General features: G+C 48.2%; 1 protein-coding gene across 1 annotated transcript in view; it reads right to left on the bottom strand.

The window, feature by feature from the left end:
- LOC144500302 (uncharacterized) overlaps positions 1 to 22,587 on the bottom strand; it is a 138,081-nt gene that overhangs the window by 23,163 nt on the left and 92,331 nt on the right. The window contains exons 48-56 of the mRNA XM_078222989.1: positions 19,106 to 19,210; positions 16,463 to 16,615; positions 15,109 to 15,201; positions 12,983 to 13,111; positions 12,458 to 12,583; positions 11,104 to 11,208; positions 7,472 to 7,585; positions 4,826 to 4,960; positions 3,016 to 3,138 (exon numbers count right to left, since the gene is read on the bottom strand). Of these exons, the coding sequence (XP_078079115.1) occupies positions 3,016 to 3,138; positions 4,826 to 4,960; positions 7,472 to 7,585; positions 11,104 to 11,208; positions 12,458 to 12,583; positions 12,983 to 13,111; positions 15,109 to 15,201; positions 16,463 to 16,615; positions 19,106 to 19,210 (1,083 nt within the window). The remainder of the gene's footprint in view (positions 1 to 3,015; positions 3,139 to 4,825; positions 4,961 to 7,471; positions 7,586 to 11,103; positions 11,209 to 12,457; positions 12,584 to 12,982; positions 13,112 to 15,108; positions 15,202 to 16,462; positions 16,616 to 19,105; positions 19,211 to 22,587) is intronic.

Consider the following 22,587-nt stretch of genomic DNA (forward strand, 5'->3'; position numbering starts at 1 on the left):
TTTTCACTATATACTAATACATGTGACAATAATAAATCAAATCAAAGTCTTGGAACTTGTCAGCGTCAGTGAATGAGCCCACACCAAAAGTTCCAGTCATCATTAAGGATGGATCCATAAGGAATTGCAGAGACTTCAAGGTCTCCATTAATTCAATATTAAGTGCGGAACAGTACCCGTTACCACATTTTGAAGACTTGTTTGTAGGATTGGCAGGAAGCCAATATTTCAGCAAAATTAACCTGAGCCAGGCTTATTTACAGATGAATGTGGACAAGAAGAGTCACAGGAACCTCTGACGGCCATGACTCATAAACGCTTATTCCAGTACCGAAGATTGCCATTTGTTATCACCTCAGCTCCTGCATTGTTTCAAAGAACAGTGCATCAGATCCTGAGTGAACTGAGTGGAGTCCAGTGTTAACTGGATAACATTCTAGTCACTGGGAGAGACAAAATCGAACATCTTTGGATGCTGCTGTTTAGTGACTGGAAGATTATGGTCTGAGAGTCCGCAAGGACAAGTGTGAGTTCTTCCAGCCCTTCACTGAGTATTCGAGACACATGATTAATGCCACAGGCCTTCACAAATCTCCTTCTAAGGTTAAGGCTAGCACGGAGGCAGCTGCACCTCGGAATATTAATCAGTTACGTTCCTTTCCAGGATTGGTGAACTATTATGGAAGGTTTGTTCCAAACTTGGCAACAATTCTGAAACAGTTACACAACCTCATGTCAGAACAAGAACTGGGAGTGGTCGGATCAATGCCGAACTTGTTTTGGACTTGCTGGGAATGTTCAAGTTATTGTTACGCTGCAGAAAATATGGATCGACTTTACGCAATGTCCCAAAAAACAGCAATGGGACAATGACAGGATAATCCGTTTTAAAAATATTGGTGAGAGATAAAGCTTGGCCGGAAGCGTGGAAAGACTGTCTCTTCCAAATGTTGCATGGGATCCTCGATTCCACTCGGGGGGCACTTCTGACAGTGCAGCACCCCATTAGTACTGACCCTCATCATCCAAAATATTTGTCAGACACCCCGAGTCACTGAAAGTTATCAGTCATGTGTAACAAACAATTAGGAAGGCAAATGGTATGTTTGGTCTCCTTATCTAAGGAAGGATATACTGGAACGCAACAGAAGTTCACCAGACTGATTCCTGGGATGGCAGGATTGTCATATGAGGAAAGATTGGAGGAACTGACCTCTATCCCCTGGAGTTTCATAGAATGAGGAGTGATCTTATTCTCCCAGGGTGTGACCGGGTGGATGTGGGTACAATGCTTCCCCTGGCTGGTGAGTCTAGAACCAGGGGACACAATCTCAAAATAAGGAGCAAGCCATTTGAGACTGAGGTGAGGAAGAATTTCTTCACCAAGAGGTTGGCGGAACTTTCAAATTCTCTACCCAAAGAGGGCTATGGAATGTGAGGAACAAGAATAACTTGTTTAATTTTATTTATAATTGTGTGTAAAGAAAGATGCAATATGGTTTATAATAATTATACAAGAATGATTCCTGGGATGAAGAGCTTGTCGTATGAGGAATGTTTGAGGACTTTGGATCTATACTCGTTGGAGTTTAGAAGGATGAGGGGGGATCTTATTGAAACTTACAGGATACTGCGAGGCCTGGATTGAGTGGACATGGAGAGGATGTTTCCACTAGTAGGAAAAACTAGAACCAGAGGGTACAACCTCAGGCTAAAGGGACGATCCTTTAAAACAGAGATGAGGAGGAATTTCTTCAGCCAGAAAGTGGTGAATCTGTGGAACTCTTGCCGCAGAAGGCTGTGGAGGCCGGGTCACTGAGTGTCTTTAAGACAGAGATAGATAGGTTCTTGATTAATAAGAGGATCAGGGGTTATGGGGAAAAGGCAGGACAATGGGGATGAGAAAAATATCAGCCATGATTGAATGGCAGAGCAGACTCGATGGGCCGAGTGGCCTATGTCTTATGGTCTTATGGTTTCAGTTTAGGTTTTTTTTGTGAGCTTGGTGCTGGGAAGTCTGGAGGGCCACCGAGCAAACAGTTCAGGTTTTCTGGATTTATTTGTATACATGCACTTTAATGAGGTTTTACAACCCTCGAAGTGAAGGGATTGGTTAGAAAGGATTTAGCAGTTTAGTGATTTTGGGGAAAACAAAGTAAAAAAAAACTGCTGTTGCATAGCGACAGGTTTCCGGGAAAAATGGAAAAGAAGTCCAGAGTGTGTACGTCAGAGAGGGAAGGTCGGAGTTCTGGGCTCTTTGATAAGAAATATTGCAAGGCTGATGGGGAACTGAGTTTAGGGAACTCGTGTTTGCTTTGCAGTTGAAGTGATAGTTTAGAATTCAGTTTTGTGTGTCTCAGGAAATACCACTGGAAGAAAACTACCTAGCGAATGCTCAGAACTCCACCAGAAGAAAACTATTTGCAACTGGGCTAGCTGAAGCAACAAGCTTTAGTGTTTAGATAGTGTTAAATCTTCACTGGAGTTTTGTGTCTGTGAGTGTATTGCTGGGAAAAAGGGAATGTTCTGAACTCAGATCATTTTCTTGCATTTGCATTGAGATCTTTCCAACCTTTTTATCTGGTTTCCTTATGTAATAAATATTTTATTCCTTATATTAGAAATTCCTCAGTGAACTCCTGTGAATGTGTTCAGTAACTATCCTCCACAGTTTTAAACAAAAGAACAAAGTTAGGATCTGTCAAGCCAGCTTTCACACTGGGATTTGACTTGTCCAGGTGTAATTGCAGCTGGGATCGTAACAGGAAGCTTAAACGCTGAGCGTGTTCAGAACAGAAATTGATAGATTTCTGGATACTAATGATATGAAGGGATACGGGAATAGTGCAGGAAAATGGTCCCTATGTTCCTAAAATGATTATGCACAGGATGCTGACTAATCTCACTCTAGGGAATTCTTCTAATGGAAAGAAACCCCCCCAACATCAGGAGATCCCATCACCGAGAAATCCCACACCACCGTTAGAAATCCTCCACAAATCCCACTGCTCTCACCTCTCAGGTATTCCTCGTATGCTGTCCTGTTCCCATTAAAAATTTTCTTCCAGTTATCTTCAAGAAAGCTGGTTGTCCCAGAGCTTCCTGAGCTGTGTGATCTGTGCACAGTCCAGCCGTTATCTATAAAGGAGGATGTCGGATCTGGTTAGAAGGCTGGCAATGCGATACATTGTGATACTAGAGTTGTCGTGAAGTAACACAAGGTCAGGGCATTTGGATAGGAATTGTTTGATCATATTACTGTCCAATTACTGGAGGTTAGAAGTTAGAGATGCCAATGAGGAATCATTGAATAGTTCTAACACAGAAAGTGACCATTCGGCCTGTCTCGCCCATGTTAGCTCTTTGTAAGAGTAACTTACCTAGCCCCATTCCCCTATCTTCTCCTCACAATTATCTCTCTTCAGATAATGATCCAATTCTCTTTTGAAGGCCACAGCTGAATCTGTCTCCACCATACTCTCAGACAGTGCATTCCAGATCCTAACCACTCGCTGTGTGAATCTGTCTCCACCACACTCTCAGACAGTAAATTCCAGATCCTAACCATTCACTGTGTGAGTCTGTCTCCACCACACTCTCAGACAGTACATTCCAGATCCTAACCACTCGCTGTGTGAATCTGTCTCCGCACATTCTCAGACAGTGCATTCCCGATCCTAACCACTCGCTGTGTGGATCTGTCTCCACCACACTCTCAGACAGTACATTCCAGATCCTAACGACTCGCTGTGTGAATCTGTCTCCCCACATTCTCAGACAGTACATTCCAGATCCTAACCACTCGCTGTGTGAATCTGTCTCCACCACACTCTCATACAGTACATTCCAGATCCTAACCACTCACTATGTGAATCTGTCTCCACCACACTCTCAGACAGTACATTCCCGATCCTAAACACTCGCTGTGTGAATCTGTCTCCACCACACTCTCAGACAGTGCATTCCCGAACCTAACCACACGCTGTGTGAATCTGTCTCCACCACACTCTCAGACAGTGCATTCCTGAACCTAACCACTCGCTGTGTGAATCTGTCTCCACCACACTCTCAGACAGTGCATTCCCGAACCTAACCACTCGCTGTGTGAATCTGTCTCCACCACACTCTCCTGCCTCTCATCATTCTTCCTGCCAGAATGAATTGCCTCCCAATTCTCTGCATTAAATTCCACCTGCTGCCCATTGTGGCCCAGTTCACCAGGCTGACTATGTCCTTGTGAAGTCTATCAGTATCTTCATAGTTCACAATTAGTAAATCTGCAAAGTCTGAAATTGTGCCCACATCCAGATTATTCCGACAGATCAAGAAAGGCAGTGGTTCCCTGGGGAAGGCCACAATATAACTTCCTCCAGTCTGAAACAGTCTGTGTTGCTGTTTCCTGTCACTCAGCCAACACCGTATCCATGCTGCCATTCTCCTTTTTATCCCTTTAGCTCTCACTTTGCTGCTAAGACTGTTACGTGGTATTTTATTAAACACTTCTTGGAAATCCATGTACACCACATCAATCGCATGAGCCTCATCGACCCTCCCTGTCCACTCATCAAAACATTCAATCCAGTTCGCATTTCCTGAAATCAACACTGGCTTTCCTTAATTAATCCATATTTGTCCAAGTGACTTGTTAAATTTATCCCAGATTAAATACCAGTGGCCTCTATGAGGCTCTTTTGGTCCCAATTGGTGCCTGAGGAGGAAGGCACGGGCGGGGGTGGAGGTGGGGGTCCAATGTTTATCAGTGAAACAGCACAAGGTCAGGGATCCCGTAGAGTCCTGGGAATCCTGTAAAAATACCACTTCTCACCTCGCAGGTATTTCTCGTATGCCGTCCTGTTCCCATTGAAGGCTTTCTCCCAGTCAAACTCAAAACGGCCAGACTCCCCAGGTATCAGTGAGTGTCGGGATGAACTGTGTGACGTGTGTACATTCCATCCACCATCTACAGGAGGCCAAAGATAAAAAGCATTTACTGGATGATATCCCATTGCTGTAGTCCATTGGATAATAGACTGATTCATAAGAGGGGTCCAGGGGATCACTTGACTATATCAATGTTTGACCTGTGTCACAACAGCATCAGTGAACCATAGAAAAGTTAGGGCGGGCCATTCAGCCCATCAATCTGCACCAGACAAAAAAGAGAAAAAAAGAACAAGCTGTTCATTTTATTCCCATTTTCCAACACCTGGCCTTTCAGCTTCCAGCACTTCAATTTAGACATTAAATTCCAATGTCCACTACCCTCTGGGTGAAAACGCTTTTCCTCATGTCCCCTCTAATCCTTCTACCAATCACTTTAAACCTAAAAATGTTTAAAAAGAGCAAAGATAAATTATGAAAGAAAATTAGAGCAAAATAAAAACAGACTGCAAAAGCTTCCATAAGTATATACAGTGGAAGAGAGTCGCTAAAGTGAATGTTGGTCCCTTAGAAGATAAGACTAGGGAGTTAATAGTTGGAAACACAGAAATGGCTGAGACACTAAATCAATATTTTGCCTGAGTTTTCACAGTGGAGGACACAAGTACCATCCCAATAGTAACAGAAAATGCAGAAAATATTGAAATGGAGGAACAAAGAACAAAGAACAGTACAGCACAGGAAACAGGCCCTTCGGCCCTCCAAGCCTGTGCCGCTCCTTGGTCCAACTAGACCAATCGTTTGTATCCCTCCATTCCCAGGCTGCTCATGTGACTATCCAGGTAAGTCTTAAACAATGTCAGCGTGCCTGCCTCCACCACCCTACTTGGCAGCGCATTCCAGGACTTAGAACTATCATCACGAGGGAAAAAGTACTCAACAAATTATTCGGATTGAAGGCAGGCAAGTCCCCAGGGCCTATTGGCCAACATCCTAGAGTCTTAAAGGAAGTGCAGATGACGCTGAAGGTGGGATAGTAAGTTGTGATAATAGAAATTTACAAATGGATATGGATATGGATAGGTGAAGTGAATTCTTATCATTCTTATGTTGCCTGGTTATTGACCCTTAGCTAGGGGAAACAACTCATAGAGTCATAGAGGTTTACAGCAGGGAAACAGGCCCTTCAGCCCAACTTGTCCATGCCGCCTTTTTTTTAAACCCCGAAGCTAATCCCAATTGCCTGCATTTGGCCCATATCCCTCTATACCCATCGTACTCATGTAACTAAATGCTTTTTAAAAGACAAAATTGTACCTGCCTCCACTACTGCCTCTGGCAGCTTGTTCCAGACACTCACCACCCTCTGTGCGAAAAATTGCCCCTCTGGACCCTTTTGCATCTCTCCCCTCTCACCTTAAACCTATGCCCTCTAGTTTTAGACTCCTTTACCTTTGGAAGAAGATATTGACTATCCAGCTGATCTGTGCCCCTCATTATTTTATAGACCTCTATAAGGTCACCCCTCAGCCTCCTACGCTCCAGAGAAAAAAGTCCCAGTCTATTCAGCCTCTCCTTATAACTCAAACCATCAAGTCCCGGTAGCATCCTAGTAAGTCTTTCCTGCTTATTCTATCTGGCCCCTCATAATTCTGTTCACCTCAATTAGGTCACCCCTCAGCCTTCTCTGTTCTAAAGAAAACAACCCCAGCCTATCCAATCTCTCCTCACAGCTGCAATTTTCCAGCCCTGGCAACATTCTTGTCAATCTCCTCTGCGCCGTCTCCAGAGCAATTACGTCCTTCCTGTAATGTGGTGACCAGAACTGCAAACAAAATTCTACCTGTGGCTTAACCAACGTTTTATACAGTTCCATCATTACATCTCTGCTTTTATATTCAATACCTCACCCAATAAAGGAAAGTATTCCATATGTTTTCTTGTCCACCTGTCCTGCCACCTTCAGGGACCTCTGGAGAGACCTCCAAGGTCCCTCACCGCCTCAGCCTCAACATCTTCAACATCTGCAAATTTGCCAATCATGCCTCCCACATTTAAATCTAAATCATTCATATAAACAACAAACAATAAGGACCAACACTGGGCCCTGGGGAACAGCACTGGAAGCTATTTTCCATTCTCAAAAAAATCACTGACTATCACCCTTTGTTTCCTGTGAGACACGAGGGAAGGGATTATCCGGCTGCAATCGCCCTGAAACCGGAAAACCCTGTCCAAGTTCAACGGACCTTTCCATGGTCCCCCCCTCGCCCCCTACCATTCCCGTGGCGGGCAGAACAGGAAAATTTACCCCGAGGATGTAGACTGCGTGACTAAGCATCCTGACATTGCTAGAAACGGACATCCCATAATGTTCCCATTTCGTTAGACTAACAATCACAAGCTTAGGTTTTTTAAAAATGTGGCCCACAAGGTTGCTGGAAGGTGAGCTGGTAGCAGGGGTGGCGAGGACAGCTGCGGCATCTGGGAGCTGGGTGAAAAACAGGACAGTCTGTCTCCTTAGCCAGTGAGATGAAAGATTGGGAAATAAACATTTACACGCTGTGCCAGCATTAATTCACGGTCTTACCCCTCATGAACTCCTTCAACTCCAGCTCCGTTCTGTTGGTTCCATCCTGCCAGAACACTCTGTTATGTCCAGGACCCCCAACGATGATGGTGCGGGTCTCAATCAGTCCGTTATCTGAAACAGCAAGTGTCCAAGTCAGAAAGTGCGGTTCCACTGTGTCTGGGTTCAGCTGATTCACTGGTAAAGATCAGACGCTGTCTCCCGATCCCAAGAGCAAAGTGGTTCATTTAGTTTCATTAAGAAAAGGTGATCATTTGGACAGAGTTATATTCAATGCTGTGTATATTGTGAATTGCGTGTATCTCCCTGCGTGTATAATCCCGTAACAAATGCCCTGCTTCAAAGAGTCTGAAAACTGGTTCTAAGTTGAGGTGGGATTGGGATTCTCTGACAACCAAAGTGATTTTCCATTCTTGGTCCGCTGGAGATTGGTGTACACCAATCCTAAAATTGTAGCACCGATAACAACTGGCACCTCATCAGAGTAAGAAGTCTCACAACACCAGGTTAAAGTCCAACAGGTTTCTTTGGTAACACAAGCTTTCGGAGTGTTGCTCCTTCTTCAGGTGAGTGATGAAGGAGCGAGACTCCGAAAGCTTGTGCTACCAAATAAACCTGTTGGACTTTAACCTGGTGTTGTGAGACTTTTTACTGTGTTTACCCCAGTCCAACACTGCCACCTCCACATCATGATCTCATCAGAAAGCAGAATGTCAGATATTGTTACAAAGAGCAGTTTCCCCATGCAGATTTCTCAGTGATTACCAAGTGATTGGGTAGATTATACTTTGCTTAATCTTTACGAGCTTCTGATGAGTATTTCAGAATGAAGAGAAAGTAACCATTTGGAGATTTTCAGAGCAGACGCGGAGCAGGTAAAAATGTGGTGGGAATTTGGGGAGGAATGGGGGTATATCTCGGGAATCACACCAGCGAGTTCTGCTGTTTAGAGATCGGGTGCCATTTTTAAAGTGTGCCCCAATCTCTGCGTTCACAGACAGGTTCCCCCTCCCCCCAAAAACAAAAATGGTGACCCCCTCCCCCCACAAGGAGATCACCACCAACCCATCAACAAAGAGGGGCATCCTCACCCCCCACCACTGAAAGGGTCACCCCCGCACACCACACATGCATGAGAATGACTTGCCCCAACCCCCTCCTTCAGTCACCACCCACCCCCTCTCAGAATCCCCTAAGCTCCCATCCCCACTCAGACCCCCCCACATCTAAGTGCATTTCAGTTTCTCTTTTGTGTAAACATTGCACTTAGGAGCAATGGGGTCCTTGAGATGCATTCAAGCATGAAGGGAAAGGTAAATAAACATGGTTGACTGGAGGTTGAGTAAAAACCATTAAGCTGTCAATCAAATGGAAGTTAAAAGGACTGGACTGAAATTGAATGGAAATATAGGTTTTCAAAGGGTTGGAAAGTATTTCAAAGGCTTTTAGCTTTCAATGAAGGCTCAGAGACTTGAAATGAATGCTGCGTTGAAACAATAGGGCTGAGTGAACAGCTGTGGAGAAGGGAAATCCCCCCTTAGTGAAAGTGAGTGATTTCTATCAGTCAGAGGACTTGAAAGGAATCTTCTCACACCTGCAGCTTCCTGGACAGAGGGGAATCCTTTCTGCTGAATGGAGTGCTGCGGTGATTTGGAATCCTTTCAGCTGTCCAGGGGGCATGGAGATTAAAGTGGCCAGGGAACTCGCATGGCTTTCGAGGACAGAGACAGTAATGAGTACTTTGCCCCAGGATGGAGTCTGAATTCACCATCCTGAAACTGAAGAATACCTTTCCCAGGACTCAAAGGGGCCACAAGACCCCCATCCCGGGGGAGAGTGGCAAGGTCAACCCTTTGCCCCCAGCCCAAGCTCACCCAACCCCAGGACCCTTGGGGAACATCCCTCCGAAGCTGGGCAGTGACAGAGGGGCACATGGGCACTGGACCTATCTCCCTGACTCCCGTCGGGGTTCAGCACGCCAGGTCCATGTTCTCATGACCAACACCGAAGCCCGCCTGGTGCAGTTCCCACTGGGGAGGTGAGTGAATAGCGGCCGGCCGCTGAAAGAGCCTGATAATTCTTTACAATCAGTGGTTTTAAATAATTATCAGATTCCCGTCGCTCTGGGCAGGAGCCCAATTGGGTTCAATCGCAGGGCAGGTCGGGCCGGGTGAATCCCAACTGTGTTCACGCCCAGCAGGGGAATCCTGTTTTTGGCCTGATGCCCATTCAGGGTGATCGGGATTCCCACCAGCGGTGGGGCTGGTAAATACCCCTCCTCCCCGCATCTGGAATACCGTGTACAGTCTTGGTCTCTTTATATAAAGAACATCATTACATTAGAAGCAGTTCAGAGAAGATTCACTTGAATGATTCTGGGATGGAGGTATTATTTGATGAGGAAAGGTTGAACAGGGTGGGCCTGTATCCATTGGAGTTTAGAAGAATGAGAGGTGATCTTATTGAAAATGTAAAATCTTGATGCTGAGAGAGTGTTCCCCCTTGTCAAAGACTGGAACTAGGGAACACAGTTTACAGAACGTACAGGGTAAATGGTAGGACTCTGAAGAGTGCAGTTGAACAGAGGGATCTGGGAATACAGGTACAGAATTCCCTAAAAGTGACGTCACAGGTGGATAGGGTCGTAAAGAGTGCCTTTGGTACATTGGCCTTTATAAATCGGAGTATCGAGTATAAAAGTTGGAGTGTTATGGTAAGGTTATATAAGGCATTGGTGAGGTTGAATTTGGAGTATTGTGTCCAGTTTTGGTCACCTAGTTACAGGAAGGATGTAAATAAGATTGAAAGAGTGCAGAGAAGGTTCACAAGGATGTTGCCGGGACTTGAGAAGCTGAGTTACAGAGAGAGATTGAATAGGTTGGGACTTTATTCCCTGGAGCGTAGAAGATTGAGGGGAGATTTGATAGAGGTGTATAAGATTTTGATGGGTATAGATAGAGTGAATGCAAGCAGGCTTTTTCCGCTGAGGCTAGGGGAGAAAAAAACCAGAGGGCATGGGTTAAGGGTGAAAGGAGAAAAGTTTAAAGGGAATATTAGGGGGGGCTTCTCACGCAGAGAGTGGTGGGAGTGTGGAATGAGCTGCCGGATAAAGTGGTAAATGCGGGGTCACTTTTAACATTTAAGAAAAACTTGGACAGGTTCATGGATGAGAGGGGTGTGGAGGGATATGGTCCAAGTGCAGGTCAGTGGGACTAGGCATAAAATGGTTCGGCATAGACAAGAAGGGCCAAAAGGCCTGTTTCTGAGCTGTAATTTTCTATGGTTCTATGGTTCAATGGTTTAAAAATAAGGAGTCTCCCATTTAAGACAGAGGTGAGGATATATTTTTTCTCTCAGAAGGTTATTGGAATGTGGAATTCCCTTCGCCAGAGGGCCGTCTGGGTATGGTCGCTCACTATTTCTAAGGCTGAGTTAGAAAGATTTTAGATTGACCCGGGTGTGAAGGGAGATATGGGATTGGCAGGAGCTGAGGCCTCAAGCAGGTCAGCCATGATTTTATTAAATAGCAGAGCAGGCCTCGAAGGGCCGAATGGCCTACTCCAGCTCCTAATTGTACGCTCATAGATACGTTGTGATAATGATCCCGACCTGATTTTGTATTAATGACCTACCTTTCATATATTGGGCAAGTCGTGGAGCTACTTCAGAATATACAAGGTGGCCCGGAGGTCCGGGAGGTCCTGCAGGCCCAGTGATGTATGATCTCATTCTGTCACCTGGAGAGCAGACATACAACAGTTACCAACCATTCAGAGAGGAGTACAGGCCGGATTGTTCAACCCAATGTTACAGCCTGGAGAGACCCTGGAGAACTTCTAGAGAAAGTCTTACTGAGGACAGCATGAGCAGACAAGAGCAAATACCTGGGATTACCTGAAGGCAACCTACTCCTTATTATATGTAATCTTTTATAATCTCACAGACTAGATTTGATGAAGAGTGTTAATCAGACAATATCAGTATTACTTAGGCCTGGAATGTTTGGACAACGACAGTGCTGCCGTGGACAGTGGACAGAAGAGGAGCTTCAAGAAGATGTTGGAGACTACGTCCAGGAATTAGAAACCCAGATACGTTCAAGGGCAGGGAGGGTAGGGAGGGAGGGTAGCCTCCCACATGCCAGATGTGGATTTGCCCTCAAATAGCCACTCCCAATCCACATTCCCCAGTTCCTGTCTAATTTGGATGTAATTGGCCCTCGCCCAATTAAACACCTCACCCGAGGGCCACTCTTGTCCTTATCCATGACCACCCAAAATCTTATGGAATTATGGTTGCTAAACCCAAAATGCTCCCCCACTGAAACACCGATCACCTGACCCGGCTCATTCCCCAATACCCAGTCTAGTATAGCCCCCTTCCTGGTTGGATTGTCAACACACTGTATCAAAAAGCCCTCCTGGACACATCGAACAAATTGCTCTCTATCCGAGCCCCTGGCTGTCAGGGAGTCCCAGTCACTATGGGGGAAGTTAAAGTCACCCATCACAACTACCCTGCTTTTTAACACACCTTTCCAGTATCTGACTACACAACTGCTCCTCTGTCTCCTGCGGGCTGTTGGAGGGTCTGTAGTACACTCCCAACATTGTGATTTTACCCTTCCTATTCCTGAGCTCCACCCATAATGCCTCACTACAAGATCCCTCCAATGTCTCCTCCCTCAACACAGCTGTGATCTGCTCCCTAATCAGCTATGTAACTCCCCCACCCCTTCTGTTTCCCCTTCTGTCCCGTCTAAAACAACGGTATCCCGAAATGTTAAGCTGCCAATCCTGTCCCTCCTTTAACCATGTCTCTGTAATTGCAATTACATCATAATTCCGAAATTTAAATCTTGTCATGTCAGACTGAGATTAAATAAAAACAGATATCGCTGGAAAAACTCAGCCTGTCTGGCAGCATCTGTGGACAGAGAGACAGAGTTAACATTTCGAGTCCGTACGACTCTTCTTTGGAACTTACTTGAGAAATAATCAATGATTTCAGTCTTGAGCTGTTGTCGATCTTCAGGGTATAAACCGCCCCCTGTTCCTGGTGGTCCCGGAGGTCCCGGGGGTCCTTGAGGGCCTGCGATACTATAACCTGAACCTGGAGACACACAGAGGCAATGCGATTAGCTTAGGTGTTGCTGGACTAACACAATGGGGATGGAATGGTGTTGGCACTCAGACATCACCGACAAGCTAATGCCCAACAGTTTACAGCACTGCACTCCAGCACCAATCAATCATTTCCCACAGACTCAGGAACACCCACAGACATCTCTCAGTCTCACTCCATCTCCTCTCCCCACTGCACCTACCCTCACTGCCACTTCTGCAGGTTCAGATCTTTACCACGAGAAAGCCTTGGGCACCACATCCCTACCTCACCTCCCTCAAGCCCCAATTCCTCACCAGAGAAACTGGGCACTGAGGGTTGGTCAAAATCGGAGGGCATCACAACCAACATTAGAGAAAATGTTTATTAAAAATATAATCAAATTACTTTGAATGTAGGAAACAACGTCTTCAACGCGGATGTTCCCACCTCCGAGACCAGGAGGTCCAACTGGTCCTGGGAGACCCCGAGGCCCAGGGGGTCCCGGCTGGCTGAGAACTCTTCGGAAGGCAGAGGCTAAATTAAATTAAATGAGAGTTTGTTCAGAATGTGCAGAAAACACAATAACAACAGTTAGAAAACCTGCTCCAGCACAATGAATATTGGAGGAGTCAGGTTGACAGCACCTTGCAAAATGGTGACCACTGCCATCGAGAAGGACAAGAGCAGCATTCACATGGGAACACCACCACCTGGAGGTTCCTGTCGAAGCCACTCACCATCCTGACTTGGAAAATTTACCATTCCTTCACTGTCCCTGGGTCAGAATCCTAGAACTCAGTCCCTAACAGCACAGTGGGTGTACCTACACCACATGGACTGCAGCAGTTCAAGAAGGCAACTCACCACCACCTTCCTGAGGGACAATTTGTGATGGGAAATAAAAGCCTGTCCGGTGACACACAGATTACGCCAATGAGTTTAAAGAAAAGGTGTAAGTCTGGGGGTAAGGAAGCAGCTGGATTCTGAGTCAGCAGCAACTGGAGAGCGGTGGGAGCTGGAGTTCTGTGATTACATTCTGCTCTTGACCTAACTACCAATCACATGACAAGGATCGGTTAAACAATAATGTAGCTTCTTTATTCGAAGATAAGACGACACACTCAGAGTTAACGAGGAGACAATAGATCTCACACAACTCCGAATACTCCTGCTGATAGACCGAATACACATCATGTGACGGATACATCATATCCTGTGTCAAAGTGCTCATGGCTGAAAGCAGTTTAAGTTACACCCCTTCACCAGGCCGGGGTGGGGAATCCGGGCCTGTGGGGAATCCGAGCCCAGGGAGGGGTGGGGGGGGGGAATCCGGGCTGGGGGGGTTGAAATCTGGGTTCGGGGGGAATCCGGGCTCGGGGGGAATCCGGGTTCGGGGGGAATCCGGGCTCGGGGGAGAATCCGGGCTCGGGGGAATCCAGGCTCGGGGGGGGGGAATCTGGGCTGGGGGGAATCCAGGCTCGGGGGGGGGCAATCCGGGCTCGGGGGGGGAAATCCAGGCTCGGGGAGGGGGCAGAATCCGGGCTCGGGGGGGAATTTGGGCTGGGGGGAGAATCCGGGCTCGGGGAGAATCCGGGCTTGGGATGGAATCCGGGCTCCGGGGGGGAATCTGGGCTCGGGGGGGAATCTGGGCTCGGGGGGGAATCCGGGCTCGGGGAGAATCCGGGGGCGGGGGGGGGGGGGTGGGTGGAATCTGGGCTCAGGAGGGGGAAATCTGGGCTGGGGGGGTATCCGGGCTCCGGGGGGGGATCCGGGCTCGGAGGGGGGGGGAATCTGGGCTGGGGGGGGATCTGGGCTGCAGGGGGGGGGGGGGAATCCGGGCTCGGGGGGGAATCCGGGCTCGGGGAGAATCCGGGCTCGGGGGGGAATCCGGGCTCGGGGAGAATCCGGGCTCGGGGGGGAATCCGGGCTCGGGGAGAATCCGGGCTCGGGGGGGAATCCGGGCTCGGGGGGGGAATCCGGGCTCGGGGAGAATCCGGGCTCGGGGGGGAATCCGGGCTCGGGGGGGAATCCGGGCTCGGGGGGGGAATCCGGGCTCGGGGAGAATCCGGGCTCGGGGAGAATCCGGGCTCGGGGAGAATCCGGGCTTGGGGGGGAATCCGGGCCTGGGGGGGAATCCGGGCCTGGTGGGGGAATCCGGGCCTGGGGGGGAATCCGGGCCTGGTGGGGGAATCCGGGCTCGGGGGGGAATCCGGGCCTGGGGGGGAATCCGGGCTCGCGGAGAATCCGGGCCTGGTGGGGGAATCCGGGCCTGGGGGGGAATCCGGGCTCGGGGGGGAATCCGGGCCTGGGGGGGAATCCGGGCTCGCGGAGAATCCGGGCCTGGTGGGGGAATCCGGGCCTGGGGGGGAATCCGGGCCTGGGGGGGGAATCCGGGCTCGGGGGGGAATCCGGGCCTGGGGGGGAATCCGGGCTCGCGGAGAATCCGGGCTCGGGGAGGGAATCCGGGCTCGGGGGGGAATCCGGGCTCGGAACTTGTACATTTAATTCCATTGCTGCCTGGCAATACTTACTCTGTAGAATAGCCATCAGCTCACTGCTGGACACAGAGCCTGGTGAGCCAGGAGGGCCGGGTGGTCCTTGGACCCCGAGACTCATTCCTGAACCTGGCAGGGGAGACAGAAATACAAGGAGTCATGAAACCACCACTGTCACTCAGTATCGGGTTTACAAAGTGCTGCAGCTTGGGAAAGATCATCATCACAGCATAAAACTCAGGCTCAGGGATCAGTGTCAACCTGGATGAGGAATGAATCTTTTCATCTTGAGCATCACTGCGTGGTCAGTGTGTCCAGCTCATCACTGCGTGGTCAGTGTGTCCACCTCATCACTGCATGGTCAGTGCGTCCACCTCACCCCTGTGTGGTCAGTGTGTCCACCTCATCACTGCGTGGTCAGTGTGTCCACCTCGTCACTGTGTGGTCAGTGTGTCCAGCTCACCCCTGTGTGGTCAGTGCGTCCACCTCATCACTGCGTGGTCAGTGTGTCCACCTCATCACTGCGTGGTCAGTGTGTCCACCTCACCCCTGTGTGGTCAGTGTGTCCAGCTCACCCCTGTGTGGTCAGTGCGTCCACCTCATCACTGTGTGGTCAGTGTGTCCTCCTCATTACCATGTGGTCAGTGTGTCCACCTCATCACTGCGTGGTCAGTGCGTCCACCTCGCTACCACTCAGTACTCGTCGCCAAAATCTATTCATCTCCATCTTAACAACTCCAGTTGACCCTCAGGATTCCTGGCTTTTTCGGGGAAGAGGTCCCAGATTTCCACTCCCCAGTGTGTGAAGAAATGCTTCCTGACATCACGGCCTGGGTTCAATTTTAAGCTTCTGCCCCCCATGTTCAGGACTCCTCCCACCAGAGGAAACAGATTCTCTCTGTCCACCCGATTCACTCCTTTAATTATCGCAAACACCTCAATGAGAACATCCCCCTAATCTCTGAAACTCAGGGGAATACCGGCCTGGTCTCTGCAACTGCTCCTTATAATTTAACCCTTTAAACCCTGTGATCATTCTGCTGAATCTACACTGTGTCCCCTCCAAGACCAATATCTGCTCCCTGAGTTGTGCTGTCCAGAAATGCAGACTTACTCCACAGTCTGGTGTGAGCAGAGCTCAGTAACACCGTCACTCCCTCTGCCTGGTGCTCCAGCCCTCATGTGAAAAAGGCCAACATCCAATTGGCCTTTTGATAGTTTGTGTACCGATTATCTTTCACTAATATCTGTACTCGGATACCCAACTCCCTTTGTCTTTCCACAGCTCCAATCTCTCATCCTTTACACAGTATTCCCATTTTTATTTCCCAGTTGTCTTCCTACTTTCCCACATTGAGTTCTATCTGCCACATCTCCGTCTGACACTCACTCCTCATGTAATCTCGGACGCGGGTAGCAATGTCTCCGTAATTGAGCTGGACATTGGTCTCTCCTTCTACTGCTGTGTAACCTGAGCGGCCGGGTGGTCCTTGTGGGCCTGGAGGTCCCCGTGGTCCCATCAAATAACGTCGAATGTTCTCATCTGGAGGGAGAATCTCAGAATTAACCAAACATTCAATAACCTGAGATTATAACCAGCACAAAAGACCAAACAGGCCAGGGATGCTTAACCTGGACTTGATCAAGGTTTCTAAAATTATGAAAGAGCTTAATAGGATAAATGAATAGAAGATGTCTTCACTTGGGGAGGAATTAAGATTAGGGGCCAGAAATATGGGTGGCACGGTAGCACAGTGGTTAAGGGCGGCACGGTAGCACAGTGGTTAAGGGCGGCACGGTAGCACAGTGGTTAAGGGTGGCACGGTAGCACAGTGGTTAAGGGTGGCACGGTAGCACAGTGGTTAAGGGTGGCACGGTAGCACAGTGGTTAAGGGTGGCACGGTAGCACAGTGGTTAAGGGTGGCACGGTAGCACAGTGGTTAAGGGTGGCACGGTAGCACAGTGGTTAAGGGCGGCACGGTAGCACAGTGGTTAAGGGTGGCACGGTAGCACAGTGGTTAAGGGTGGCACGGTAGCACAGTGGTTAAGGGCGGCACGGTAGCACAGTGGTTAAGGGCGGCACGGTAGCACAGTGGTTAAGGGTGGCACGGTAGCACAGTGGTTAAGGGTGGCACGGTAGCACAGTGGTTAGGGCGGCACGGTAGCACAGTGGTTAAGGGCGGCACGGTAGCACAGTGGTTAAGGGCGGCACGGTAGCACAGTGGTTAAGGGCGGCACGGTAGCACAGTGGTTAAGGGTGGCACGGTAGCACAGTGGTTAGCGCTGCTGCTTCACCAGCTCCAGGGACCTGGGTTCGATTCCCGGCTTGGGTCACTATCTGTGTGGAGTTTGCACATTCTCCCTGTGCCTGCGTGGGTTTCCTCCGGGTGCTCCGGTTTCCTCCCACGGTCCAAAGATGTGCAGGTTAGGTTGATTGGCCAGGCTAAAATTGCCCCTTAGTGTCCTGAGATGTGTAGGTTAGAGGGATTAGGGGGTAAATATGTAGGGATATGGGGGTAGGGCCTGGGTGGGATTGCGGTCGGTGCAGACTCGATGGGCCAAATGGCCTTTTTCTGCACTGTAGGGTTTCTATGATTCTATATAAGATAGTCACAAATCAATTCAATGGGAAAGCTCTTTACCCAGAGAGTGGTGAGAATGTGGAACTCGCTCCCACAGAGAGTGGTGAGAATGTGGAACTCGCTCCCACAGAGAGTGGTGAGAATGTGGAACTCGCTCCCACAGAGAGTGGTGAGAATGTGGAACTCGCTCCCACAGAGAGTGGTGAGAATGTGGAACTCGCTCCCACAGAGAGTGGTGAGAATGTGGAACTCGCTCCCACAGAGAGTGGTGAGAATGTGGAACTCGCTCCCACAGAGAGTGGTGAGAATGTGGAACTCGCTCCCACAGAGAGTGGTGAGAATGTGGAACTCGCTCCCACAGAGAGTGGTGAGAATGTGGAACTCGCTCCCACAGAGAGTGGTGAGAATGTGGAACTCGCTCCCACAGAGAGTGGTGAGAATGTGGAACTCGCTCCCACAGAGAGTGGTGAGAATGTGGAACTCGCTCCCACAGAGAGTGGTGAGAATGTGGAACTCGCTCCCACAGAGAGTGGCTGAAAAGAATCATCGGGATGTATTTAAGGGAAGCTGCATGAAAACCAGGAGGCAGAAAGGAAGAGAAGGAAATAGAAAGGAGCGTCGTGAGGGAGGGGGCTTCACACCAGCACGGACCTAGTGGGTGGAGGGGGGTTTCTGTGATGTAGATTCTGGGTAATTCAATAAATAAACTGGGCTGCAGGTGTATAGAAAGAAGGTGCTCCGTCTGGAGGCTCACTGTCCCTGGCGTTCTGTTGGTGCTCACTCTGAAACATCACGCTGCTTGCTGAGAACCCCAGTCCATGTGGTCATTTGACTAATGTAAAGGTGGGAATGAGCCCACAAAAGCATCAGCGCAGAGTCAGTGGATGGTTCTGGGCGGGGAAATTGATTTTAATGAAATATAATTTGCCTTGTGTGGGAAACAGCAGCTGAGGCCCAGATGGAAGAGTGTCCACTGGCAAAGGAAAGGCCTCTGAACTTGCTAACGGCATTTCACTGAACAACTCTGGTTCACGGTGACTGAATGAATGAAGGAGATTATTCCACCCACAGCCTGTGAGGGTTGCTGGGTTTACCTTTATATCAGAATATAGGAGCTGGAAGAGTCCATTCAGCCCCTTCAGACCATTCTTCCATTCAGCTGTATGGCGGCTGATCTCCATTCACCTGCCTGTTTATCATCTCCAATTGTTAACCTTGTTCCTTTTTCAATTTGGTTACTGACATATTCGACAGCCCCTGAGTGCTACTTCACCTCTTCAATGTGTTTGTGATATATTTCCTGCTCATACTCCCCCATGCACTGGCAATACAAACATGTTTTTCTAACACAAGCAGTGTGCAAATAGCCATTAACTGCACTGAGCCACACAGACCTTGACCAAGTTCCCTCAAACCATACCTGAGCATGGGGTTATTGAAGTGATGCTTACCCTGGATCATTGCCCTAAGGTCCCCGGTCACGGTGATAGATCCTGGGGCACCGGGAGCACCGGGAGGTCCTGGGGGACCAGGTCGGCCTGACCCAGCTGCCCAGCCTGTTAGAAAAGAGAAATTGGTAACGTAAGAATGACGTGAGGGAGACTGGACATGTTACCGTACCGGACATCTTACCGTAGTGGACATGTTACCATACCGGACATCTTACCATACCCGGGCTCGGTGCTAGAATAGAAACATGGGGATTAGGAGCAGAAGGAGGCAAATTCAGTCCTTCGAGCTCCATCATTCAATCAGATCATGGCTGATCTCTCCCTGGTCTCAAATCCAACGCCCCACCTGTTCCCATATCCCTTATCCCTTTTTTATTGGAAATATATCGATCTCCTTCTTGAAACCATTCAACGATTCAGGCTCCACCGTGCTATGGGGCAGCGAGTTCCACAAATTCACCACACTCTGCGAGAAGTCGTTCCTCCTCATCTCAGTTTTAAATCTACCGCCTCTCAGCCTATACCTGTGACCTCTTATTTGAGATTGCCCCGTAAGAGGAAACATTTGGTCTACATTTACTTTATCAATCCCTTTTAAAACTTTATCTTCCTCGATCAGATCCCCCCTCATCCTTCTAACTCCAGCGAGTACAAACCCAAACTGTTCAATCTCTCCTCGTACGTCAACCCATTCATCCCGGAATCAATCTGATGAACCTATGAATGGGGACTGGGCACCTTGTGTTCCCAGGAGCTGTGATCTGAGTGAGGATTAATGACCTGGGTTTAAAGGTCATTGCTGAGACTCAGCTGGGGAACATTTCCAACTGAGAAATTGAGAGTCTGGCCTCATCACACCACATTGAGAGGAGGCCATTCAGCCCCTCGGGCCTGCTCCACCATTCACTAAGATCATGGCTGATCTGATTGTGGTCTCAGATCTGCTTTTCAATCTTCCTCACATAATTCTCAACTCCCTTGTCTAACAAAAATCTGTCTCAATCTGTTTTAAATAAATTCAACCTCTGCTCCTTGCTGGGGAAGATAATCCCGTACACCAATGGGAGAAACAACTTCTCCTCATCTCCATCTTAAAAGGGAGATCTCTTATCTTTAAACAAACTGCCCTGGATCTGGCCTCCCCCACAAGAAGAAACATCCACTGGATCTCCACCCTGTCAATCGCCTCAGGATTGTATATGTTTCAATAAGATCACCTTTCAATCTTCTAAACCCCAATGGGTACAGGCCCAACCTGTTCAACCTTCCCTCCAACGCCAAACCTTCCATCCCAGGAACGTCTCCAGCGAACCTGCGGCTTCACGACAGCTTCCAATGGAATTCCCACTGAGCTTCTCGTAGACACGACCATCTGAAACAGGCTGAGAACCAGCTAGCAGAGGCACAGCCTCTGGGGTTGAGGCACTCACTGTCCTGAAACATCATGGATACTCCCCCCCCACTACACAGTCACCATCCACCCCACCCTCCCGGTATCTCACTCCACTGGCCACCATTATCCATACTTATTGCACTCTACGCACACCAGGCACACTCTCAGATATACACTCGGTATATACATATATATATATACACATACAGGAACATACACACTTGTGCGCGCACACGCATACACATGTGCTCTCACATGTGCGCACACACACACAGGAACACAACACACAGTAACACAGCGTACACATATCAGTGAGCTCAGAGTGTACTCATGCAGTGATCTCATACACGTAGTGTACACACGTGAATATAAGAATTAGACACAGGAGGAGGTTATTCAGCCCCTCGAGGCTGCTTCACCATTCAATAGGGTCATGGCTGATCTGACTGTGACCTCAATCCACTTTCTGCCCACTGCCCAAAACATTTGACTCCTTTCTTAGTCAAGAATCTTCTACATCAACCTTACAAACATTCATTGTTACTGCCCCCATAGCTCTTTGGGGGAGAGCGTTCCAAAGAGGACCCATTTATGCCTACCCTTACTTCCTGTTAGTTAACCAATCCTCTCTCCGTGCCAATATGTTACTCCCAACACCATGAGTTTTACTTTGTAAAGAAACATTTGATTTGGTATCTTGTCAAATGCCTTTTGGAAATTTAAATACAGCGCATTCACACATTCCCCTTTCTTCATGTTGCTCAAACAGTATTTCCCTTTCATAAAACCTGATTGCTTTGGGATTTTCTCTGTGTTCCGCTTTAACCTCCTCAATATGAGATTCCAGCAATTTTCCTGTGAAAGATGTTGAGCTAACTGGCCTGTAGTTTCCTGTTGTTTCCCACCTTTCCAGAGTCGAGGAATCACATTTGCTAATTTTCAATCGAATGTTACCCTTCCTAACCCCTGGGGAATTTTGTGAAATTAAAACCAAAGCATCTACTATCTCAGAAGCCTCTTCTTTTCCGACCCTTGGATGAGATCCATCAGGATGTGGGGATTTGCCAGCTTTTAGTTTTAATCATTTTCTCGATACTCTTTCCCTGGTAATTGGAATTGTTTTAAGTTTCTTCCTCTCTTCATCTCCTGGTTTACAATTATTTCTGGAATGTTATTTATAACCTTTACAAATGTAAAACAGCTGTTCAATTTGCCCATCATTTTCTAATCTTCCATCATTAATTCTCCATTCTCACTCTCTAGGGGACCAATACTTAGGCCACGCATTTAACTCTCGAACCTGATTTATGCTACACTAATTTGCTGGTGGCCCAGGTAACAATTCTTTGAGATTCTGCTTTTTAATTTAGTCTCTAGCTACTCATACACCCCCAGTAGAATCTCTTTCCTAGTTCTACCTATGTTGTTGGTATTTACATAACCCACGAAGACTGGATCCTCCCCTTCTCCCTGCAAATTCCTCGCCAGCCTGCAGCAAATATCCTGAACCCTGTATCCAGGCAGACATCACAGCCGTCTGGACTCTTGCTCTTAGCTAGAGAACCATAGATTCTAGTGTTCTTACCTACCAGTACATTCCTATTAGCTCCTTTTGCTGGAATGGCTTCCTGCACCATAGTTCCATGGTGTGTTTGCTCATCCACTCTGCAGCCACTGCTTTCATCCACCCAGGTTGCAAGACCCTTGAAGCGAGTGGACAATCACAAAGGCTGAAGCTAATACACTGCTATCTTCTTGATCCTCATCCCTGATTCACTCACGCTCACAGCTTCTTATCCCTGATCAATTCAGAAAGCCCTATCCTAAGGGCAGTGATTGGCTGCAGGTACAATATTTCCAGGTAACTTCCCTCTTGATGCGTTGCAGTGTCTGCAGCTCAGCCTCCAGCTCAATGACTCGGAACAAAGCTCAACGTGGGACACTTACTGCGGGCCTGTTTGCCTGGATCATCCCAGCAACAGGAGCCCCCACACTCTGAACTCACAACACATCACCTGCTCTGCCAACTTTGTGTATGAATAAATTTATTTTTAATTAAAATGAATAACACACCACTCCAAATAAGCTT

The sequence above is a fragment of the Mustelus asterias genome, chromosome 11 (genome assembly GCF_964213995.1).
Source record: "Mustelus asterias chromosome 11, sMusAst1.hap1.1, whole genome shotgun sequence".
NCBI lineage: Eukaryota > Metazoa > Chordata > Chondrichthyes > Carcharhiniformes > Triakidae > Mustelus > Mustelus asterias.